The sequence below is a fragment of the Solanum verrucosum genome, unplaced genomic scaffold (genome assembly GCF_900185275.1).
Source record: "Solanum verrucosum unplaced genomic scaffold, falcon-dt-bn FXZP01000042.1, whole genome shotgun sequence".
Classification (NCBI taxonomy): Eukaryota; Viridiplantae; Streptophyta; class Magnoliopsida; order Solanales; family Solanaceae; genus Solanum; species Solanum verrucosum.
This window is the reverse complement of record NW_026020230.1, coordinates 877,963-899,829: the sequence shown is the minus strand read 5'-3', so window position 1 is coordinate 899,829 and position 21,867 is coordinate 877,963. Positions and strand designations below refer to the sequence as shown.

At 28.9% G+C, this 21,867-nt stretch overlaps 4 protein-coding genes and 1 pseudogene across 4 annotated transcripts; 1 reads left to right on the top strand and 4 right to left on the bottom strand.

The window, feature by feature from the left end:
* Positions 1-1,920: 1,920 nt before the first annotated feature.
* On the bottom strand, positions 1,921-2,415 carry LOC125831963 (zinc finger protein ZAT11-like). Its single transcript, XM_049511086.1, has one exon. The coding sequence runs from the start codon at positions 2,413-2,415 to the stop codon at positions 1,921-1,923; it is 495 nt and encodes a 164-aa protein (XP_049367043.1).
* Positions 2,416-5,845: 3,430 nt separating this feature from the next.
* LOC125831998 (zinc finger protein ZAT9-like) lies at positions 5,846-8,850 on the bottom strand (annotated as a pseudogene).
* A 2,893-nt stretch (positions 8,851-11,743) lies between these two features.
* Positions 11,744-12,250, bottom strand: LOC125831960 (zinc finger protein ZAT11-like). Its single transcript, XM_049511083.1, has one exon. It carries the CDS (start codon positions 12,248-12,250, stop codon positions 11,744-11,746), a length of 507 nt encoding a protein of 168 aa, XP_049367040.1.
* Positions 12,251-17,015: 4,765 nt separating this feature from the next.
* LOC125831962 (zinc finger protein ZAT12-like) lies at positions 17,016-17,513 on the top strand. Its single transcript, XM_049511085.1, has one exon. The coding sequence runs from the start codon at positions 17,016-17,018 to the stop codon at positions 17,511-17,513; it is 498 nt and encodes a 165-aa protein (XP_049367042.1).
* A 2,630-nt stretch (positions 17,514-20,143) lies between these two features.
* LOC125831997 (zinc finger protein ZAT12-like) lies at positions 20,144-20,590 on the bottom strand. The gene has a single exon (XM_049511124.1). The coding sequence runs from the start codon at positions 20,588-20,590 to the stop codon at positions 20,144-20,146; it is 447 nt and encodes a 148-aa protein (XP_049367081.1).
* Between the last annotated feature and the right edge of the window lie 1,277 nt (positions 20,591-21,867).

The window sequence follows — 21,867 nt, the reverse complement described above, 5'->3', positions numbered from 1 at the left end:
TTGAATTTAGAAGTTTAAGAATATGATACTTTTTGGATGGTGTTGCTTCACATATATATATATAAGTTTGTGTCTTGACTTTTTTGCGTGTGTCTGAATTTTCCTTGTTGGTTAAGTGAGTCAAAGAAAATGTGCAATTTAAAAGAGACAAGAAAAGTAAAATAATGTTGGCTTCTTTGAGGTTTCTAGAACACTTCCAACTGCCTTCATATGTGTATGGTTGACCAAATAAAGGGTTGAAAAAAGAAAAACACGTGCATACGTAGTAGCATCGTGAAAAGGACAATGTGTTTTTTTAAGACTAATTTTATAATACTATTAGGGTCGTTTGATTGGAACAAGTTATTTCGTCATGTATATTACTTATTCAATCATTATGGAAAAAATTATGGAATAAATAATCCAAGGGTTACCTAATAGGCTAATACTTCCAACTAAACATGGGATAAAGTAATTCTATATTTTATCCTGAAATTGTTACACTTTATACCTCACCTCACAATAAACGATTCCTAACTATTTTATTTCTTTTAAATTTGTTTTGAAAAGAATGTTATCTTATTATAGTTAGAAATAATTTAATTTATTTGTACCTTTAATGAAATGATTTACAGCAACATAAATAGGTAAATTTGTTTTAAATTAGAAGTTTTAAAAATACTTTTATTTCTTAAATATCATGTCAAATAAAACGATGTCACCTAAAATGGGACGAAACGAAAATTTGTGTCTTGGTTGGTGAGGGTTATCAGAGCGTGACTTTGTACACAAGTTGGAAGAGAAAAAACAAGGCAGCATGGTTTAGTATTACTTTCACAAATCGCTTTGTAGGAGTCAAAGATTCATGAAGGAAAATGAAATAAATTGTGATGGAGTCAAATTTTGTTTGGCGGTTGGATATATGATGCAACTAACTTTTTATTTGTATTTTGGTTTTCATGAGATTGTTTTGAACGTAAAGAAATTAATTTAGATTCGTGCCGTGTAAAATCTATATATTGAAGAAAAAATTAGGATATAATTTCTTTAATTTTTAGAGTTTAAATTCAAGACTTTTAATTAATTAAAAGTAGGGATAAACTTCATTAATGATCATACAATTATGATTTTTTTTCCCACCAAAATCACTCAATTATGTTTTCAAACACAAAAATTATAAAATATTGTCCCAACTAACACAAAAATCACACATGACGGAATATTCAACTTCCTATGGAAACTCTTTATGATATTTTTTATTTTAATTTAATAAATATGAATTTAATTTTAAATAATCGACTCGACCGATACTAATCTTTTACTACTTCTTTATTTTATTTTTAGTCGTATAAATACTAATCCAATTAAATAGAACCGATCCAATCAAAATACAAGCGCAAAAATTAAAATACTAAAAACGTGAATGAATTTAGAAAGATTATGACAAAATTATTACTTTGGATGCAAGTAGTAGTAACTATTAATCCGTTCTTAAAATTGAATTTGTATTTATTTTTATAAAAAATACAAAAAAAAAAGTATTACCCATAAGTTGAATTTTCTGACATGTGTGTTAGTAAAAGTAAAGTTTGAGGGTTTTATGTTAGAAAACATAATTAACTGGTTTTGGTGAAAAAGGCAATTTACTTATTAAGTGTAATTTTTTGGTGCCTTTACCTTTTAATATTATAAATATAATATTATGTCATCACAATATGTTACAATCCTCTCAATTAATTGTGTAGCATTTGTCTTGTTATGTTGATGGCATATAATGTTTTCTTTATTCTCATTAGTTAGTGGTAGAATGTGATTATTATGACAACTATATATATATATATATATATATATATTATAAAGAATTACACAAATAACTGCATGTAGCTAATTAGTTCTCCTAATACTAATTAAAGGTTAGTAACGAATTATAAGCTAATTAACTTAAATAAATATTCGCAAGACGGGCGATGGAGCCTCTTCGATGGGCCATAACTTCACATCATCAACATTGTCATCATCATCAGGTGTTATGTTTAAGTTCAACCCAAAAATATTAATCCTCTTGCTGCTATTTGACTTCTTCAAAATTGGAATCATAGTCTTTTCGGGTGTAATTTTATTAATTTCATCACGGTGACGCCTCATATGTCCGCCTAATGCTTGACCCAAAGAAAACTCCATGCCACAAATAGAACATTTATGCATCTTATTCTTTGTGTTGGTTTGAACAAGAAACTCTCCTAGTAATCTTGACCGTTTATTATGACTTGCACGGTGTCCACCAAGAGCTTGAAAAGATGAAAATCGTTTATTACAAGTCTTACATTCAAAATCATTATCGTTGTTTAAACGCGACAAAAGCATTAAGGCGCAATTAGCCATAGCTTCTGCTTCCACTTGTCCATTATCTTCTCTTCCTCTTTTCATGGCTGTCATGTTTATACGAATAAAAAATGAAAATATAAGGATTTTTTTGTATACTAAGTTTTTGAAATGGAGAATTTAGAAGTGAGAAATGATACTTTTGTTGGTGTTGTTCCACATATATATACAGACAAAAGTTTTATGTGGAATTAATATAGTACGTGTTATCCAAGATTTGTTGTTTCCTTTTTACTTATTGATTAAGTTAGTCACAAATTTAATTAATAAAAATAGTCGTTTTCAAAGTAGAGCTCACCGTGTTTGAGTAATAAAATAATGTGTGGGGGAATATTTTTCAGGTAGTTTCGTTGAGCTTTCTAAAACAACATATTTGCTTACGTACTCCTAGTCCTACCAATTTTTCTCAAAGTATAAATTATTTTTTGTAATTTAAAAATAACTTAACTTTTCTCAAGTATCATAGAATATCAACAAATTATTTTTCATAAAAAAAAAAATCATTCGATTTTGCCTAAATATCGCAACGTAGCCCACCAGATAATTTTTTGCAGTTAACTTTATTTAAGTATCATATAAAATGTCTCTTTGCTTCCTATCAGTTATTAAGCATCAGTGCTTAGCAATTTTAATTACTTTGAATTAATGTAACATTAATAATAATTAGCTTTTTTTTCTCTAATTGGAATGAACCTTCCTTCTAGTCCTATATGTGGAAAATAATTTTTTCTACCAAATTTAAGGTATTTAAGTCAACTCTTGAAATTGAACTAACGTTTGGTAATTAACATTCGATACTAGAGAAGAATGATTGAGAGGCATATTCTTGATTTGAAATTTATGTATTTTTCTAACGATTTCAAGTTAATAAAATAATATAAATTATTGATTTCACATTTTTAAATATTTGTAGATATGTAAAAAAAATATTAATAATATATATAGTCATAGAGAGTCTATGCACAAAGCCACAAACTACTGAGTTTACACAAATCCGTAATCACCTATCTACATGGAACAAATAAAAATAGACGCCAGAAGTAGTACTTTACAAGTGGAAAAGGAATCAATTGATTTGAAGTGTGGGGTAGGTAGGGTACTCTATTTGGTAACGCGTTAGTCAATCATGTGGATATATAAGGAATATTTCAGGTCATTTCATGTGAGCGGAAAAGTAACGTTGCCTTCTTTGAGCTTTCTACAACACTCCCAAGTAAGGGCGGACGACGTTCTACCACTCATATGTCATGGCCACGTATCTTTCCGGTTAAGGAGTAAGAAATTATTCACACTTATATTTGTTAAGATCGTATAAAGAATCGAAAAATTTGTATGAAATACAAATATATAAATATCTCGATTCTTTATACAATTTTAACAAATAAAATACAATATTTATTAATCAAACTTTAACTCAATTAAAAAATAAAATTTAACATGAATTACAGTGTACTACTCTTTAGTATAAATCTCCTACTATGGACAATTGAGCATCCATTTCTCAATGTGAATGGTTTAAAAAGTTGTAAGAATAATCATATCAACTTTAAATTTGGTTGATGAAGGTAATGGTTATATCCAATATTATACATTATTTAAAAGTTGGTAAGAATAACAATATCAGTTATAAATTTGGTTGGTGAGAATAATGGTTATATCCAACATAAATTGTTTTAAAGGTTGATAAGAGTAATAATTATTATCAACTATAAATTTTATTTATATATGAAATAAATGGTGGATAAATATAAATTAAAATTGTGGATTTTCTTTTACAAATATATTTTACAAAATCAATTTATATTCAAATAATTTAAATTTTGAAATATAAAATATGACATCTAATTTAAAACGACGTATTAAGATTGACATTATCAGGGGCTGCGGAAAACACATGGCGTAGCCATTTGTAAAGGACAAATTGTGCATTTTCAACTAAGTACCTTCTTGGTGATGAAAGCAGTGACTTGGAACACACAAGTTGAAACCTAAAGACCAACTAACATGGTTTAGTGCTAATTCTTTAATTAGCACTAATTAACCAGAAGCAACAGTGTAATAGTACTTTTTTTAGGTTGGTGATGGTGACGAATGCAATGATATTTGATATAGTATTTATTTATATTTTAAAGATATATTATTTAAGTTTTATTACAACACACAAAAAAAAAGACAATTTGATATCATCTTATTCTTAATAAGTGATTAATTAATAAGTGTGGGTTGTTCCTTTTCGTCGTCCTCCTGTTACTTTCGTAAATAAAAGCTCGTTTAGATTGATTTTTTTTTTAAAAAAAGTCAAACTTTAATGACTTTTACGTAAAAAAAAAAAAAAAAGTAAGGAAGACTTACTTTTGATATTTAAAGCCAAAAACAAGTCGAAATCACGTATCACCAAAAATTCATGGACTATAGCACATGAAAAAGGGTAAATTCGATCTTTCCCACATTGGGGCTCGTTTGAACTTGAATAATGCATCCGTTTGTCCATCGGGACCATTCCACGCCATTAATAAAGTCGTAGCGGATCTCCATGAAAAATTTCTGCCAAAACAAATCGGGATTACGTATCACCAAAAATCCATGGACTATAACACACGAAAAATGGTAAATTCTATTTTCCCACTTTGGGGCTCGTTTGAACTTGAAAATGCGTTTGTTTGCCCCTCGGGACAACCTCACGCAATTAATAAGGTTGTACGAATGTCCATTAAAAATTTCGGCAAAAACAAGCTGGGATCCCGTATTACCAAAAATTCATGGACTATAGCACACAAAAATGGTAAAGTTCGGCGATTTTCTTAGTTTTTCATGTGTGTTAGTCTATGAATATTTTGGTGATATGACTTCTAGACTATTTTTTTGTGAAACCTTTATGGAACCCTCCATATGGAGTTAGGGGATCAGTACCTATAGTCTCACCATTTTTTAGAGTGATTTTTGGGCATTTAGGGGTCAATTTATAGGAATTAAGCGATTTTATGAGTTTCCCGTGTGTGTTAGCCCATGAATATTTTGGTCATATGGCCTCTCGATGATTTTTTTGTGAAAGCTTTATGGAACCCTCTATAGGGAGTTGGGGGCCGTACATACAATTTCACCATTTTTAGAGTGATTTTTAGGAATTTAGGGGTCAATTTATAAGAATTAGGCAATTTTCTCAAATTTTTGTATGTGTTAGCCCATGAATATTTTGGTGATATGATTTTCGGATGAATTTTTTGCGAAACCTTTTAAGGGAGTAGTGCGTACAGTCTCATCATTTTTAGAGTGATTTTTGGACATCCATGGACCAATTTATATGAATTAGGCGATTTTCTCAATTTTCGTGTGGATTAGCCCATTAATATATATTTTGGCGATATGGCATCCTAGAATTTTTTAGCAAAACTTTATTACGTTCCTGAAGTAAAAGAATGAACGAACTAATTAAGGATTATATATATACAACAAAAAGAATGCAAAATGTCTAAAATGAATGAAGTTAAATAAAGATTCTCAAAACAGGAGATGCAATTGGTGTTGTTGGCCATAACTTGAAATCAACATTATCATCACCAGGGGTTAAGTTTAAATCCAAACAAAATATCCTCTTGCTACTATTTGACTTCTTCAAAATTGGAATCATCGTCTTTTCATCTGTAATTTTATTAATTTCATCACGATGACGCCTCATGTGACCGCCTAATGCTTGACCCAATGAAAACTCCACACCACAAAAAGAGCATTTATGCATCTTATTCTTTTTGTTGGTTTGAACAAGAAACTCTCCGAGTAATTTTGGCTTTTTATTATGACTTGCACGATGACCGCCTAAGGCTTGGAAAGACGGGAAACGTTTATTGCAAGTCTTGCATTCAAAGTCATTAATGTGATGATGATCTGATGATGAAGAAGTGTTGTTGAAACGAGACAAAAGCATTAAAGCCATGGCCTCTACTTCAATTTGCATATTGTTTTCTCTGCTTCTTTTCATAGATGTCATATTATTGAAGATTTTTACAAATTGTATTATCAAATTTAGAAGTTTGAAAGAAAGATTTGAATTTAGAAGTCTAAGAATATGATACACTTTGGATGGTGTTGCTTCACATATATATAAGTTTGTGCCTTGGCTTTATTTTCCTTGTTGGTTAAGTGAGTCAAAGAAAATGTGCAATTTAAAAGAGACAAGAAAAATAAAATAATGTTGTGCTTCTTTGAGATTTCTAGAACACTTCCAACTGCCTTCATATGTGTATGGTTCACCAAATAAAGAGTTGAAAAAAGAAAAACACGTGCATACGTAGCGTCGTGAAAAGGACAATTGTGCTTTTTTAAGACTAATTTTATATTACTATTAGGCTCGTTTGATTGGAACAAGTTATTTCGTCATGTATATTACTTATATTCAATTTCTATGGCTAAAATGATGAGATAAATAATCCAAGGGTTATCTAATACTTCCAGCCAAACATGGGATAGAGTAATCCTATATTTTATCCTAAAATTATTACACTTTATACCTCACAATAAACTATTCCTAACTATGTTATTTCTTTTTACTATGTTTTGAAAAGAATGTTATCTTATTATGGCTAGAAATAGTTTAACTTATTTGTACCTTTAATGAAATGATTTACAATAACACAAATATGTAAAATTTATTTTAAACTACAAAATTTTAAAAATATATGTATAAAAAAATAAAAAAAAATAATAAAAAAATATATATAATAAATATTATGTCAAATAAGACGATGTCACCTAAAATGGGACGAAACAAATATTAGTTTCTTGGTTGGTGAGGGTTATGAGAGCAATGTGTTTGTAAACAAGTTGGAAGAGAAAAAACAAGGCAACATGGTTTAGTGCTACTAGTATTACTGTCAGAAATCGTTTTGTAGGAGTCAAAAATTCATGAAGGAAAATGACATAAATTGTGTGATGGAGTCAAATTTTGTTTGGCGGTTGGATATATGATGCAACTAACTTTTTATTTGTATTTTGGTTTTCATGAGATTGTTTTAAAGAAATCAATTCAGATTCATGCTGTGTAAAATTTATATATTGAAAAAAAAAAAAAAGGATATAATTTCTTTAACTTTAGAGTTTAAATTCTAGACTTTTAATTAATTAAAAGTAGGGATAAACTTCATTAATGGTCATATAATTATGATTTTTTCCCCACCAAAATCACTTAATTATGTTTTCAAACACAAAAATTATAAGACATTGTCCCAACTAACACAAAAATCACACATGACGGAAAATTCAACTTCCTATGGAAACTCTTTATGATATTTTTTATTTTAATTTAATAAATATGAATTTAATTTTAAACAATCGACTCGACCGATACTAATCCTACTTCTTTATTTTATTTTTAGTCCTATATAAATACTAATCCAATTAAATAGAGCCGATCCAATCAAAGTTCAAGCGCAAAAATAAAAATACTAAAAACGTGAATGAATTTAGAAAGATAATGACAAAATTATTACTTTGGATGCAAGTAGTAGTAACAATTAATCCGTTCGTAAAATTATTTGTATTTATTATATTAAAAATACAAAAAAAAAAAAAAAGTATTACCCATAAGTTGAATTTTCTGACGTGTATTAGTAAAAGTAAAGTTTGAGGGTTTTATGTTAGAAAACATAATTAAGTGGTTTTGGTGAAAAAAGGCAATTTACTTTTTATGTGTAAATATTTTTTGTTGGTGCCTTTACATTTTAATACTATAAATAATATAATATTAAGTCATCACAATATGTTACAATCCTCTCAAATTGTGTAGCATTTGGCTTGTCATGTTGATGGCATATAATGTTTTCTTTGTTCTCATTAGTTAGTGGTAGAATGTGATTATTATGACAACTATGATATTTATATATATATGAATTTGCCTTTGGACTAAATGAATAGAAAGAATTCCACAAATAACTGCATGTAGCTAATTAATTTTCCTAATCCTAATTAAAGGTTAATAACAAATTATAAGCTATTTTACTTAAATAAATATTTGCAAGACGGGCGATGGAGCCTCTTCCATGGGCCATAACTTCAAATCATCAACATTGTCATCATCATCATCAGGTGTTATGTTTAAGTTCAACCCAAAAATATTAATCCTCTTGCTGCTATTTGACTTCTTCAAAATCGGAATCATAGTCTTTCAGGTGTAATTTTATTAATTTCATCACGGTGTCGCCTCATGTGTCCGCCTAATGCTTGACCCAAAGAAAACTCCATACCACAAATAGAACATTTATGCATCTTATTCTTTGTGTTGGTTTGAACAAGAAACTCTCCTAGTAATCTTGATCGTTTATTATGACTTGCACGATGTCCACCAAGAGCTTGAAAAGATGGAAACCGTTTATTACAAGTCTTACATTCAAAATTATTATCATTGTTTAAACGCGACAAAAGCATTAAGGCGCAATTAGCCATAGCTTCTGCTTCCACTTGTCCATTATCTTCTCTTCTTCTTTTCATGGCTGTCATGTTTATACTAATCAAAAATGAAAATATAAGGATTTTTTTGTATACTAAGTTTTTGAAATGGAGAATTTAGAAGTGAAATGATACTTTTGTTGGTGTTGTTCCACATATATATACAGACAAAAGTTTTATGTGGAATTTAATATAGTACGTGTTATCCAAGATTTGTTGTTTCCTTTTTACTTGTTGATTAAGGTAGTCACAAATTTAATTAATAAAAATCGTATTTTTCAAAGTAGAGCTCACCGTGTTTGAGTAATAAAATAAGACTACTCATAAAATAATGTGTGGGGGGATTTTTTCAGGTAGTTTCGTTGAGCTTTCTAAAACACATATTTGCTTAAATACTCCTAGTCCTACCACTTTTTCTCAAAGTATAAATTATTTTTTGTAATTTAAAAATAACTTAACTTTTCTCAAGTATCATAGAATATCACCAAATTATTTTTCATAAAAAAAAAAATCATTCGATTTTGCCTAAATATCGCAACGTAGCCACCAGATAATTTTTTGCAGTTAACTTTATTTAAGTTTCATATAAAATGTCTCTTTGCTTCCTATCTGTTACTCCCTCTGTCCCTATTTAGTTGTCCACTTTTGAATTGACACACCTATTAAGAAAATAATTAATGACATAACGAGTTTACCATTTTATCCCTATTAATTATGAAGTGGATGAAAAGTTCTACATTTTTCAAAGTAATTAATCATTTAATTGAGGGTATAATAGGTAAAAAAAAATTGTCCTTTCTTGATTTGTCAAAATGGACAAGTAATTAGGGACAACTATAAAAGGAAAAATGGACAAGTCATTAGGGACAGAGAGAGTATTAAGCATCAGTGCTCAGCAATTTTAATTACTTTGAATTAATGTAACATTAATAATAATTGGCTTTCTTTTCTTTAATTAAAATGAACCTTCCTTCTAGTCCTATATGTGGAAAATATTTTTTTCTACCAAATTTAAGGTATTTTAGTCAACTCTTGAAATTGAACTATCGTTTGGTAATTAACATTCGATACTAGAGAAAAATGATCGGAGATATATTCTTGATTTGAAATTTATATATTTTTATAACGATTTCAAGTTAATGAAATAATATAAATTATTGCATTCAACTTTTTAGATATTTGTAGATATGTAAAAAAAAATAGTCATAGAGTTTATGCACAAACTGTTGAGTTCACATAAATCCGTAATTAGCCATCTACATCGATAGGCATCTGAGCATGATAATTAAGCATTTTTTACGTTTCAATTCGTTTGTCCTATTTTTATTTTAAGTTTGCTTAAAAAGAATATCTCTTTTCATTTTTAACAATTCTTTAATTTCAACTTTTCACAAAGACTATTCAGACCACAAGATTCAATTATTATTCAACCCACAAAAATTTAACAAAATCTGAAAAAAAAAAAAAAACAGTATAAAATAAGGAAACGTAAATTTACTTTGATTTGGTTTACAACTTTTTATATAATCCGAGTCCAACTTGGTTTAGGAGAATAAAGTGGACATTATAAATAGACTAACTCAATAATCCACACATCATAATTATTGAACTCACTCCAATATTTACTTACCAACAACAAGACCAAGACGACTATTCTCTTATCGTAATTATTTTTATACTTTATTAAAAACGCTGCAAAATTAAAGCGATTAAAGTTTGTGGACACTTAGCACAACTATGGACATAACGTTGAAAAGAGATAGAGTAGAAGATGAATATGTGGAGAAATTCGCGATGGCAAATTGTGTGGATATAATAAAGAGAAACGGGTTATTAATACGATAGAAAGTCTTTAAATGCAAAAAAACAATTCGATTCATCTCAAGCACTTTGTGGGCACATGACAAGCCACAAGAATAGGGAGAATAATTAGCTCATTGCGATGAGTAATATCAACATCGACTCATTATCCAAAAAACATATATGCTCCATTTGTTTGCTATTGGACAAGCTTTGGGCGGACACATGAGAAAACATCGCGATAAATTAAATCAACACGAGCAGAAGAAGACATTGGAGTAGAATTCGAAGAGTAGTGAAAGAATTTTGTTCATGGATTTGAATTTGACAACAAATGAGAATACATTGATGCAGGGATAATTCCTCTTTAGTTTTGATTGTAACTTTTTCTTAGGTTAGAGATTGTTGAAATGTAGTTAGATAGATATTTGAAGTTATACAATTTGTTTGTATTTCTAGTGTACTAACTTGTTCGCAAATATTACGTAATTTATTAGCAAGAGTTTGTTTGAAAAGTCATCTCGTAACTTGTTTAATTCTAATTTAATAGTTATTGACATTTAATTTTGACTCTCTACCTTTAGACTCAACTTATTTAAATTTACTAGTCATTAGATAACATAACGTACGTACCATTTTTTTCTTTTACACATTATATTTTTCAACTTTGAAATAATTTATTAATAATTATTCTTATTTTTGCAAGTATTAGGATTTTATATATATAACCATTAGCCAACGTAAGAAAATCTCTTTTAGTTTGAATCAATAGGAAAACTCAAGTCGATTTCAATATGAATATTTTATAACAAACACCCTATATAAATATCGTTAAAGACTTTAGCGACTTTGAACCAGATGCAATGACATTAAATCTATTGCCTGATTTTTTTTCATGGGCCAAGCACGTAGAAATTCTTTTTGATTTGGGTGGCCGTGAAATTCAATCTCAGGACCTTTGCTTGCTCTGATACCATGTTGAAGTGTGTGACCATCTCATCTAAAAGCTTAAGTTGTTAGAGAGAGCACACTTTTATTATTTGATTATATTCTCAACAAAAATGAATAGAAAAAATTCCACAAATAACTGCATGCAGCTAATTAATTCTCCTAATTAAAGTTTAACAACAAATTAAAAGCTGACTTAAATAAAAGTTCTCAAAACAGGAGATGCAATTGGTGTTGTTGGCCATAACTTGAAATCACTATTATCATCACGAGGGGTTAAGTTTAAATCCAAACAAAAAATCCTCTTGATGCTATTTGATTTCTTCAAAATCGGAATCATCGTCTTTTCATGAGCTGTAATTTTATTAATTTCATCACGATGACGCCTCATGTGTCCACCTAAAGCTTGACCCAAAGAAAACTCCATACCACAAATAGAGCATTTATGCATCTTATTCTTTTTATTGGTTTGAACAAGAAACTCTCCGAATAATCTTGATCGTTTATTATGACTTGCACGATGACCTCCTAAGGCTTGAAAAGACGAAAATCGTTTATTACAAGTCTTGCATTCAAAATCATTAATGTGAATATGATGTGATGATGAAGAAGTGTTGTTGAAACGAGACCAAAGCATTAAGTTAGCCACGGCCTCTTCTTCAATTTGCATATCATCTTCTCTACTTCTTTTCATGGCTGTCATATTATTGATGAAACTGAAAATGAAGATGTTTTAGTATATTATATAAGTTTGAAAATACGTGAGAAGGTAGAAGTAAGATATAGATGTAAGTTTGTGCGTGACTTTTTTGCGTGTGTGTGAACAAAAGTAGTACTGTACTTATTAAATTAAGAATTTTCGTGTGTGTGTATTCTAAAAGTAAATAAAGGGAGAGTTGGAAATAGACGTGTGTGTGAATATAGGAAATATTTGATGCTAACCTCCAAGAAACAAGAAAAGTAGTTAAAATGTGATTGGTCAATATTAATATGTTGGTTTCTTTGAGGTTTCAACAAAATTTCCAAGAACTTTCTTATACTATCCTCTTTGGACTTCACTTTATGAGATTGTACTGAATTTGTTATTATTCTTATTATATTATAAACCGTTTTTACTTACTATAAAATGAACTAAAAATAATTATTCTCTGTATTCTAATGTTTATAATTCATTTTTCTTTTTAGTTAGTCCCAAAATATATGATAAATTTATATATTTTGTAATAATTTAAATTAAAATATTAATTTTATCTTTATGAAATGATCTATAACCATACAAATATTTATGATTTATTTCAGACCACAACATTTTTTTGTGTTTTCTTTCTTAAATTTCGTGTCAAGTCAAATTATATCACATAAATTAAGATTAAAAATAATGCTATATTATAAGAAAAAATAAATACTAATTTTTTAAATATAACGAACAGTAAAAATTAATCGAATATATGAGTTGATAATGTAATGGCTGCCGTCTGCAAAAAAACGCACGTACATACGTAGCTTAGTGAAAAGGACATATGTGTTTTTAGACAACATGTTAGTAAAAGTTTCTTGGTTGGTGAAAAAAGTACTACTTAGCTTGCACAAATCGTTTTGGATGAATCATGACTCATGAAGGCAAAAGAATATGAATGGTACCGTAGATGAAGTTGTAGTTTTTTTTTTTTTTTTAATTAGAGGTTTTAAATTTGAATTTTAGGTATTAAAATTATTTTGATAGGGAGCGCTACCTTAGAATTATGCCCTATTCGACATGAATACAATTGATCGAATTTCAATGCAGATATCAAAACTTGAATAATTTTGTGATTTTTTTAAATTCAGTTATTGATTTGATTTTCAATTTTATAATTTGATTTATGGTTAAATTGATAATTCAATAAAATTATTTTTAAATTATTATGTATGTGTGTGCGCGAGAGAGTGTTTTGTCCACGTTTTAGTTGTGTTCGTGGCTCCGAATATACCAGGAAAATTTAAATTCATATCTAATGGTTAAATCGATAATCCAAAAAAAAAAAAAAATTAAAATTATTGCAAGTAGGTTTGAGGCATTGGAAATGCTGGTTTGTGATTATATTCGAGTCTTTATCATGCATACTAACTCTTGTTGGTAAATGGTTTCAATAATACATTTGGCATCTCATTTGTTATATAATTGCTTGAATTTCCAGAGCTTCTTTCTTCTTTCTTTAATACATTGTCAAGCACAGTTTTTTGAACATTTCATGTATGGCATTTTATAATGAATTTGTCAAATATTAAATAAAATGAAAAAATTGTAGTTGACTGGTTCTATCCATTGCTTGACAAAGTAGGTATAGAAGTGTAGAACTATGACAACTTAAAAGAAAAGGCACCAAAACAATTGTTCTGAAGCCTTTCTCTAGTCCCAAATGGACAGAATCTCTACTGCTTAATTTAGATTATAATTTTTTGTTGATATAGATAATTCAGAGTTATGATGGATGTGGTTACTGCAATACAGTGACATATTCAAAACGATTACTTGTTGTCTCTAGTGTTAAGCCCATATTTGTTCATGGCTAACATGCGTTTCTGTGATTCACAATTTCGTTAAATATGTTTAGAAGGAAACTAAAGCACACAAAAAAAAGGTGATCCAAGCACAGAAAAATGCCAACCCACAAAATTTTGAATTCACATACCTCAGTAACTTCAAAATGCAAGCAAAGCAGCAACATTAGAACATTCATGTCCCAAATTGTGTAACCAAATGGGAAAAATATATATCCTTATGAAAAAAGAGACACCCAAAATAGGAGGAAACATAAACAACATTTATCCAGATTTCAGGTAAAAGAAAAACACAGGGGTACATATTAACAACATTTATCCATCTTCCACGTCAAAGAAATAACATACTTACTACAATGAACTTGATAAAATGAGACACATCTGTCCATCACTCTTCTTGAAACTTACATACATGCATATCGAAAGAGGAATAACAATATGTTTTAAAATGATCAATAGGAATAAAAGTAAGAATTCAAACTCAATATAGAATGTCAATGACATTAGCCAACTATTGTTTCCAAATTAATTTTGATAACCAGACTAAGGGTTCAGAGCATAGGTGTAGGATTTTGAAGCAAAATTAAGAGATTTTGATAAGCTTTGCCTTGAATGATTTTCTTAACTCTTATCATCTGCAGATTTACACTACAAAGAAGATATTATAAGTAATTATACATTATAAGTAAGCATACAAATGAATAACCTCAATTTACTGACATCTAGGGCAAGTCTACTTCAACTCACTAAGAAAACATGGCTTTTCTTTATTATTTATACAACAATAGAATAAGGACAATTCAAATGCTAGCAAGTACATAAGTTATGCAGAGCCTCCTAAGAAATTAAAAGTTATAAAAAAAATTGAGATTCTATTGCTCAACGTGAAAATGAAGTCTCAATTGTCAAACTAAAGAGATCAAATACAGTATTTGCTACTTAAGTGTTTAGCAAGTGCATAAGTAAATGCTTTCACACTCGAACTCTTCTTCTATGTGTTGTGTGTGCTTTCAAGCAATATGACTTCTTGCTAAATGAATGATTTCTGACAAAGTGCCCCATACCCGCACCAAGGGGTAACTTGAGATAAAGTATAGAAACAGTGCAATTATTTTGACTTGAGTTTTTCTCTCCTCATACGGTCTTGGCTTTAGTAAAGAGAAAAAATCTCTCTATATCCTACTACAGAAAAAATAGTTACTACCCCCGTGTTGGAAAACAAATATACTTATTTAAGCATTAAAAAGCAAAGCAACAATAAGAAATGAAATGGGAGAAGCTATAGTGTAGATCACTTTTCAATTTTTCGATAGTCCAGACTTTGTCAATGGTTCTATCGAGTCTTGCTCTGATTTTTTTCATCTGTCATATGGATCAAATACAGGATCTCTATATGTATGTGCTGAGGAGGTGTATCACCTAGACGAAATATAAATTAAAGTGGAAGATGGTTTAAGGATGAAACAAACTCAAATTCCTAATAATGAAGTGAGTGAAATGAGTTAATGAAATGTAATTTGAAAATCTAGTATTGCCCCGCAACAAGTTTTGAGAGACTCTTCACCTTAGAATTTAAGAGTAATAAATGTTGTATTTGTGTGTATATAGATACACACGTTATCGTCTTATATTTTATGCATAATTGTGTTTTTACATTATTATATATTTTTGAGTAATTTGAGCTTATTACGAGTTTTATGTGTATAGAAAATTTAACAGATATAAAATAAGATATTTTAGCTATAAAAGTAGACAATCTCTAACTATAAAAGTAGTTAAAATCGAATTTAAAAAATATTTTTTCCCGTTATCAATTCATTCTTTGATGGTGTCAAATTTAAATCCCTGAACAGAGTACTTCCACAATTTTTCCAATTCTTCTCTCCATGAGGAGATTTAACAAATTCTCCACTCTTTTTTTCTTTCAAAGTAATAATATTATAAAATTTCAGAAAAAATATATTGTTAATCTTGATATTAATAGATAAGATACATAAATAAAATATATTTAAAAATATAAAATATTCTTCTTATTTGTAATTTTCTTAAAAAGCAACATAAGAAAAAGGCGAGTCATATTTTATCTTTTTCGTGATTTTACGTATGTACATGTGTGCTTTCAGTTTCAACCCTTTATTTCATCAACTATTCACATGAAGGCACTTGGAAGTTTTCTAGATATAAAGCTAAGATTATAAAGTAGAGTCTTTTAATATAAAGTTATTTAATTGATCACTCTTTCCTTTCGATTACTAATACTCTTATTACTATCACCGTCACCATCACCGGCTAAGAAATTAGTAACATAAAATAAGTCTAAAAAAGCATATTTGATTTGTCCTTTTCAGAATGCTACGTATGCACGTGTGATTTTTGCAGCCCTTTATTTCGTCAACCATATAGAAACCTCAAAGAAGCCAACATTTATTTTACTCGTCTTGTCACTTTCAGCCCATATCAAATGACCATCTTTTACAATACACATTTTCTTTGACTCACTTAACAAACAAGGAAAATTAGTACTAAGTAGACATAAATTTGTATAAAATTGAATACATTCGTCTTACGTGATGTCCTATGTGACAATTTTGTATCCTACATGGCGTCTTATGTATATTATCACGTAGAATATGTGTATCTACTTATTTAATTTTATACAAATTTAAGTGTCTACGTGTGCATACCAATGTCAGATGAAATCAAATCAAATGGGCATATTATGCATTCTTATAATTTAATATATATAACTCCAATTACTTTTATGTTTTCACCACACGCAAAAAAGTCAGACACAAGCTTATATATATGTGTGTGAGAAGCAACAACAACTCAAGAGTATCGTATCTATTTCTTCTATCTTCTCATATATATATATTTTCAAATTAATTAGTACACGAAAACATTTTCATTTTAATTCCATCAATAATATGAGTGTCCCTAAAAGAAGCAGAGAAGATGATAGACAAGTGGAAGCAGAAGCCTTAATGCTTTTGTCTCGTTTTAACAACACCGTTTCTACACCATCAGATCATCTTCACATTAACGATTTTGAATGCAAAACTTGCAATAAGCGCTTTCCGTCTTTCCAAGCCTTAGGGGGTCACCGTGCAAGTCATAATAAACGATCAAGATTACTCGGAGAGTTTCTTGTTGAAACAAAGAAGAATAAGTTGCATAAATGCTCTATTTGTGGTGTGGAGTTTTCTTTGGGTCAAGCCTTAGGTGGTCACATGAGGCGTCACCGTGATGAAATTAATAAAACAACAACTCATGAAAAGACGATGATTCCGATTTTGAACAAGTCAAATAGCAGCAAGAGGATATTTTGTTTGGATTTAAACTTAAGCCCTCGTGATGATAATGTTGATTTCAAGTTATGGCCAACAACACCAATTGCATCTCCTGTTTTGAGAATTTTTATTTAAGGATTAGAATTAGTAGTTGTAGTTGATAAATTTGTTAATTCTTTTAGAGTTCTTCATTCAAGAGTAGATATATCATATTCTTCAAATTTCTGTGTCTTCATTCTTGATAAGAGGTCATGGCCTTAATGCGTTTGTCTAAAACATAATCAATATGAATTCCTGGGTGAAAGGAGATCAAAATTATCGACTTCAAGAAAAGACACCAAGGTTGAAAAATTCTTCAAAGTTGTATACGAAGAGGAATTGCAATCGCGCGTTTAGATTGTTGTATCTATATTGACGTAGTTCCGAATAGAACATTCGCTCACATCCTCACTTCTCCATATAATTCCACATACTTTGACTAGGGTACATGACCGAGTTGGTTCGGGTTTTTCAAATATCAAATCAAACTATTTGTGTCAAATTTTTAAATCTATAAACCAAACCAAACCAATAAAACTCGGATTTTTCAACTTCGGATTTTTTCAGGTTTTTCGAATTTTCGGGTTATTCATACAAACATATAATTTACTTGTACTTCAAATATTTCTTTAGTCCTACCAAAATACAACTATCTAAGGTGTTTCTTAAGAAAATAACACAAAATATTATATGAGTAATGATACTAAAATATCCAACAAAAAATAATAATAATGAAATCGCGTAAAACAAATATTGCAAATTAACAAGTCCTAATGAAAATGATCATAATTTAAAAGTACTAAATCAAGTTAAAATAAGTTTAATAAGTATTAGTTACATGACTAAATATTAAAGGAAATTAAAATTAGATTATGTATTTGAATAAACCAATGTAAAACCATAGAACAAATATTTAATATTATTGTCATTCTTAGTGTTGAATTGATTATTATTTTTCCTTTAGTATTAATTTAATTTTGATTTAAGCTTTATTATAATTACCAATATATGTGGATTATAATCTTTATTGAACCATTTAGAATTCCAAGTTTCAAACTTGAAATAATAATATATTAAAAGATAAAATTATATATAATGTCGGGTTGGTTTTTTTTAGTTTAAACCAAACCAACCCAATTATAGTCAGTTTTTTTTTCCAATACCAAACCAAGTCAAACTAACCACAAGTCGGGTTTTTTTTTCTCGATTTGACTCAATTAGCGGTTTGGTTCGATTTTCGGTTCGATTTTGTACCCCTAACTTTGACCATTGAAACCTAATAAATTTGCTATCGCCATATACATATCAATATCCATGTTGATCTAATTAAGTTGCTTTTGTCAATTAGAAATATGTGTTACAATTATGTAGTCTATATATATATATATATATATATATATATATATAAAATGGCCTTAATTAGTATTATTGAATAGGATATGGATTTAACTAGAATTAACTAAACCATTGCTAACTAGGAAATTGATTAGTAGAGTACTAATCCTATCTTGACATGGTTTGTCTGATTGCAAATTAAAGAATTAAAGTAGTTATTTTGCAAATTAATAAGTCATAAAAAATTATCATAATTTAAAAGTACTAAATCATGCAAAAATGATTCTAATAAGTAGTAATTATATTACATGACTAAACATTGAAGAAAAACTAAAATTGGGTTATGTATTTTAATATATTATCTAAATCGATGTAAAATTGAAGAACAAACATTCAGTATTATTGACATTCTTAGTATTTAATTGATTTTTTTGTTATTAACATTCGTATTGATTTGATTTTAATTTGAGCTTATTAGAGTTCGTTACTAATATTTATGAATTATAATATTTATTGGACCATTCAAAATTCTATGTTTCAAACAAGAAATAATATGTTAAAATTATGAAAAATATAAGAAATACTTACAAATTATATTAAAGTAGATACTTTCATGTATAAAAATAAATTTATATATATATATATATATATATATATATATAAAATGTCGAATTGATTTGGTTTTAAGTTAAAACCAAACCAATCCAAGTATTGTTAAAAAAAATTCTATACCAAATCAAGTCAAACCAAATCACTAATCGTATTTTTTTCGATTTTTTATTCGATTTTTTTCACCCCAACTTATCGCAATAGACTAGTAAAAATAACTACACCTTCCAACAACATATTAAAATGCCATCTATTTAGATACATCACAACTTATAACTAAGTTCAAAACATTCCATATCAACTCACACATTCTTATGAAACTTAGGACAAAGTGAAGTAGCATCCTATTTATAGTTTTGAGCATATATAGATTTTACAAGCCAAAAAGACCAAAAAGAAAGGTGCATAAACATATTTTGCCATCATTACTCTATTCAACCAGTAAGTTTGTGAGTTTTCTTCCTGAGTTTGTTGAAGCTGAATATGTATACATTAGTAAGCTAAATATGTATACAATAGCAAAACTATCTAGAACGATGGATGTTAAGGATGCTCGTATCTCGTGGCTTGCATGATAAGAATGTGTCACCTAAACTTAAAGGTAAGTTTTATATTGTAGACATATCCTTATAGATAAATTAATATTTACATTACAAATTTGTACATAAGAAAAACAAATAAATTGTATATCTTTGTCCTAACTAAATTTCCACAATCTCTAACTGCATATATAATTAGTTACAATTAATTAAAACAAAAAAGGTATCAACCCCCTCTTCAACTCATTCCCATATACTCAAATTCAAATCCAAATTCAAACTTCTTTTAGTACTATCTACAAGTTCACCACTCTTGATCAAATTCTCTTCCAATTTAATCTTCTTATTCAGCTCGATTTGATTCAATTCATCGCGATGTTTTCTCATGTGTCCTCCTAACGCTTGTCCAATAGCAAACTCTTTACCACAAATAGAACATTCATGTTTTTTCTTATTAACATGTAATGATTCACCGTTAGTACTCATCATCATGTTGAGCTTGTTCTTGTGACTTGTTGCATGTCCACCAAGTGCTTGAAATGATTCAAATCGTTTCTTACATTTTTTGCACTCATAATAAAGTTTACGTCGTCCTAATAACTCGTTCCTCTTTGCTATATCCACACAATTTGCCATCGCAAAATTCTCCACTGATTCTTCTTCTTTGCTTTTCTTTAACCTCATGTTCATAGTTGCACTAGATGTGCACATACTTTAGTTGCTTTGAATTATATCGCGATAAAACAATAGTCGTCTTATTTTTAACACGTATAATAGAAATATTTTGTGGTGAGTGGATTATTGAGTTACAACTATATATAATGTTCGTTCGTTTTGTTTTCACTAACCAAGTTGAACTAGGATTTGTTGGTCAAAAACAAAGAAATTAAAAGGAATAATTATATGGAAACTGAATCCGAGTAAAGTACTACTAATTAAGTAGACACGGTTATTATATTTTCCTAATTGTAGATGGTTTTATTGTTTTCAGATTTAATTTTTGAATTTGTGTAAATTAATTTAATAGCTTATTTACCTTATTTTATTTCTAAGTAATTAGTTCCAATTATTATGAATAATTATTTGTATAATAATATCCTGCCGTAATACATTAAAGTTTATTTATATTCTTAGTACGCATATAAAAGTTTAATTATTTCCTTCTTTTTTTCAATTCAGTCCAAAGTCCACATAAGGCGTTTGAATGAAAAAGTTAAGTGGTAGTAACTAACATGGACTTCTTTTAAACTAAATAATACTCCATCTTTTTCTTTTTAATGGTCATAATAAGATTTTAGTTAATTCTTTTAAAAAAATTAATTAGGAGTTTAGTTGATTTGCTGTAATTTTTAAAGTGAAACTCCACAGGCAGACATTATTATAGTTGGAAGCTTCAAAATATGAAAATGAAATTTTAACAAATAAAACTCTGTTTGAGTGGATATTGCTATAAAAGACTATCGAAGAAACTAAATCTAAAATTTAGGGTGATTTTATGTGATTTTTAAAGATGTTTTGGATGAATCTAGTTCTTGAATTTAAAAAGAAGATGAAGTCAGTTTTTGTATAGTAATACATATTATTGTAAGCTCATTTCTCCTAGTTTGTCACTCGGGGACGAGTGATGGGTAAATTTGTATCTATTGAAACGGCATATTCCTGTCGTTATGGAAAAGCCAATGGGGAAGAAATTTGGGTCAGAATACTTCTGAGTAGTAACTTGAAAATTCTAGCTTAGGCAAGACTTGAACGAAATCTGAGTCAGGTGAGGTCTAGGGCAATCTGGTAATGGATGGGAGATTTAATTATGACTTTGATCATGTGAATGGATAGACAAGACATTAAGGAGCATGTGCGGCTTTACGAAATCGAATTCGGGCCAGTAGAACTCCCGAAACTGATCTTGGAGTGAAATCGTAGTTTTAGAACGTCCTAATTTGAAAGTAAATTGTGAAATGGGAGCTTGG

What these genes read in the sequence shown, in the direction of transcription:
- LOC125831960 (XM_049511083.1), bottom strand. Translation starts at nt 12,250, where the DNA reads ATGACAGCCATGAAAAGAAGTAGAGAAGATGATATGCAAATTGAAGAA.
- LOC125831997 (XM_049511124.1), bottom strand. Translation starts at nt 20,590, where the DNA reads ATGAACATGAGGTTAAAGAAAAGCAAAGAAGAAGAATCAGTGGAGAAT.
- LOC125831962 (XM_049511085.1), top strand. Translation starts at nt 17,016, where the DNA reads ATGAGTGTCCCTAAAAGAAGCAGAGAAGATGATAGACAAGTGGAAGCA.
- LOC125831963 (XM_049511086.1), bottom strand. Translation starts at nt 2,415, where the DNA reads ATGACAGCCATGAAAAGAGGAAGAGAAGATAATGGACAAGTGGAAGCA.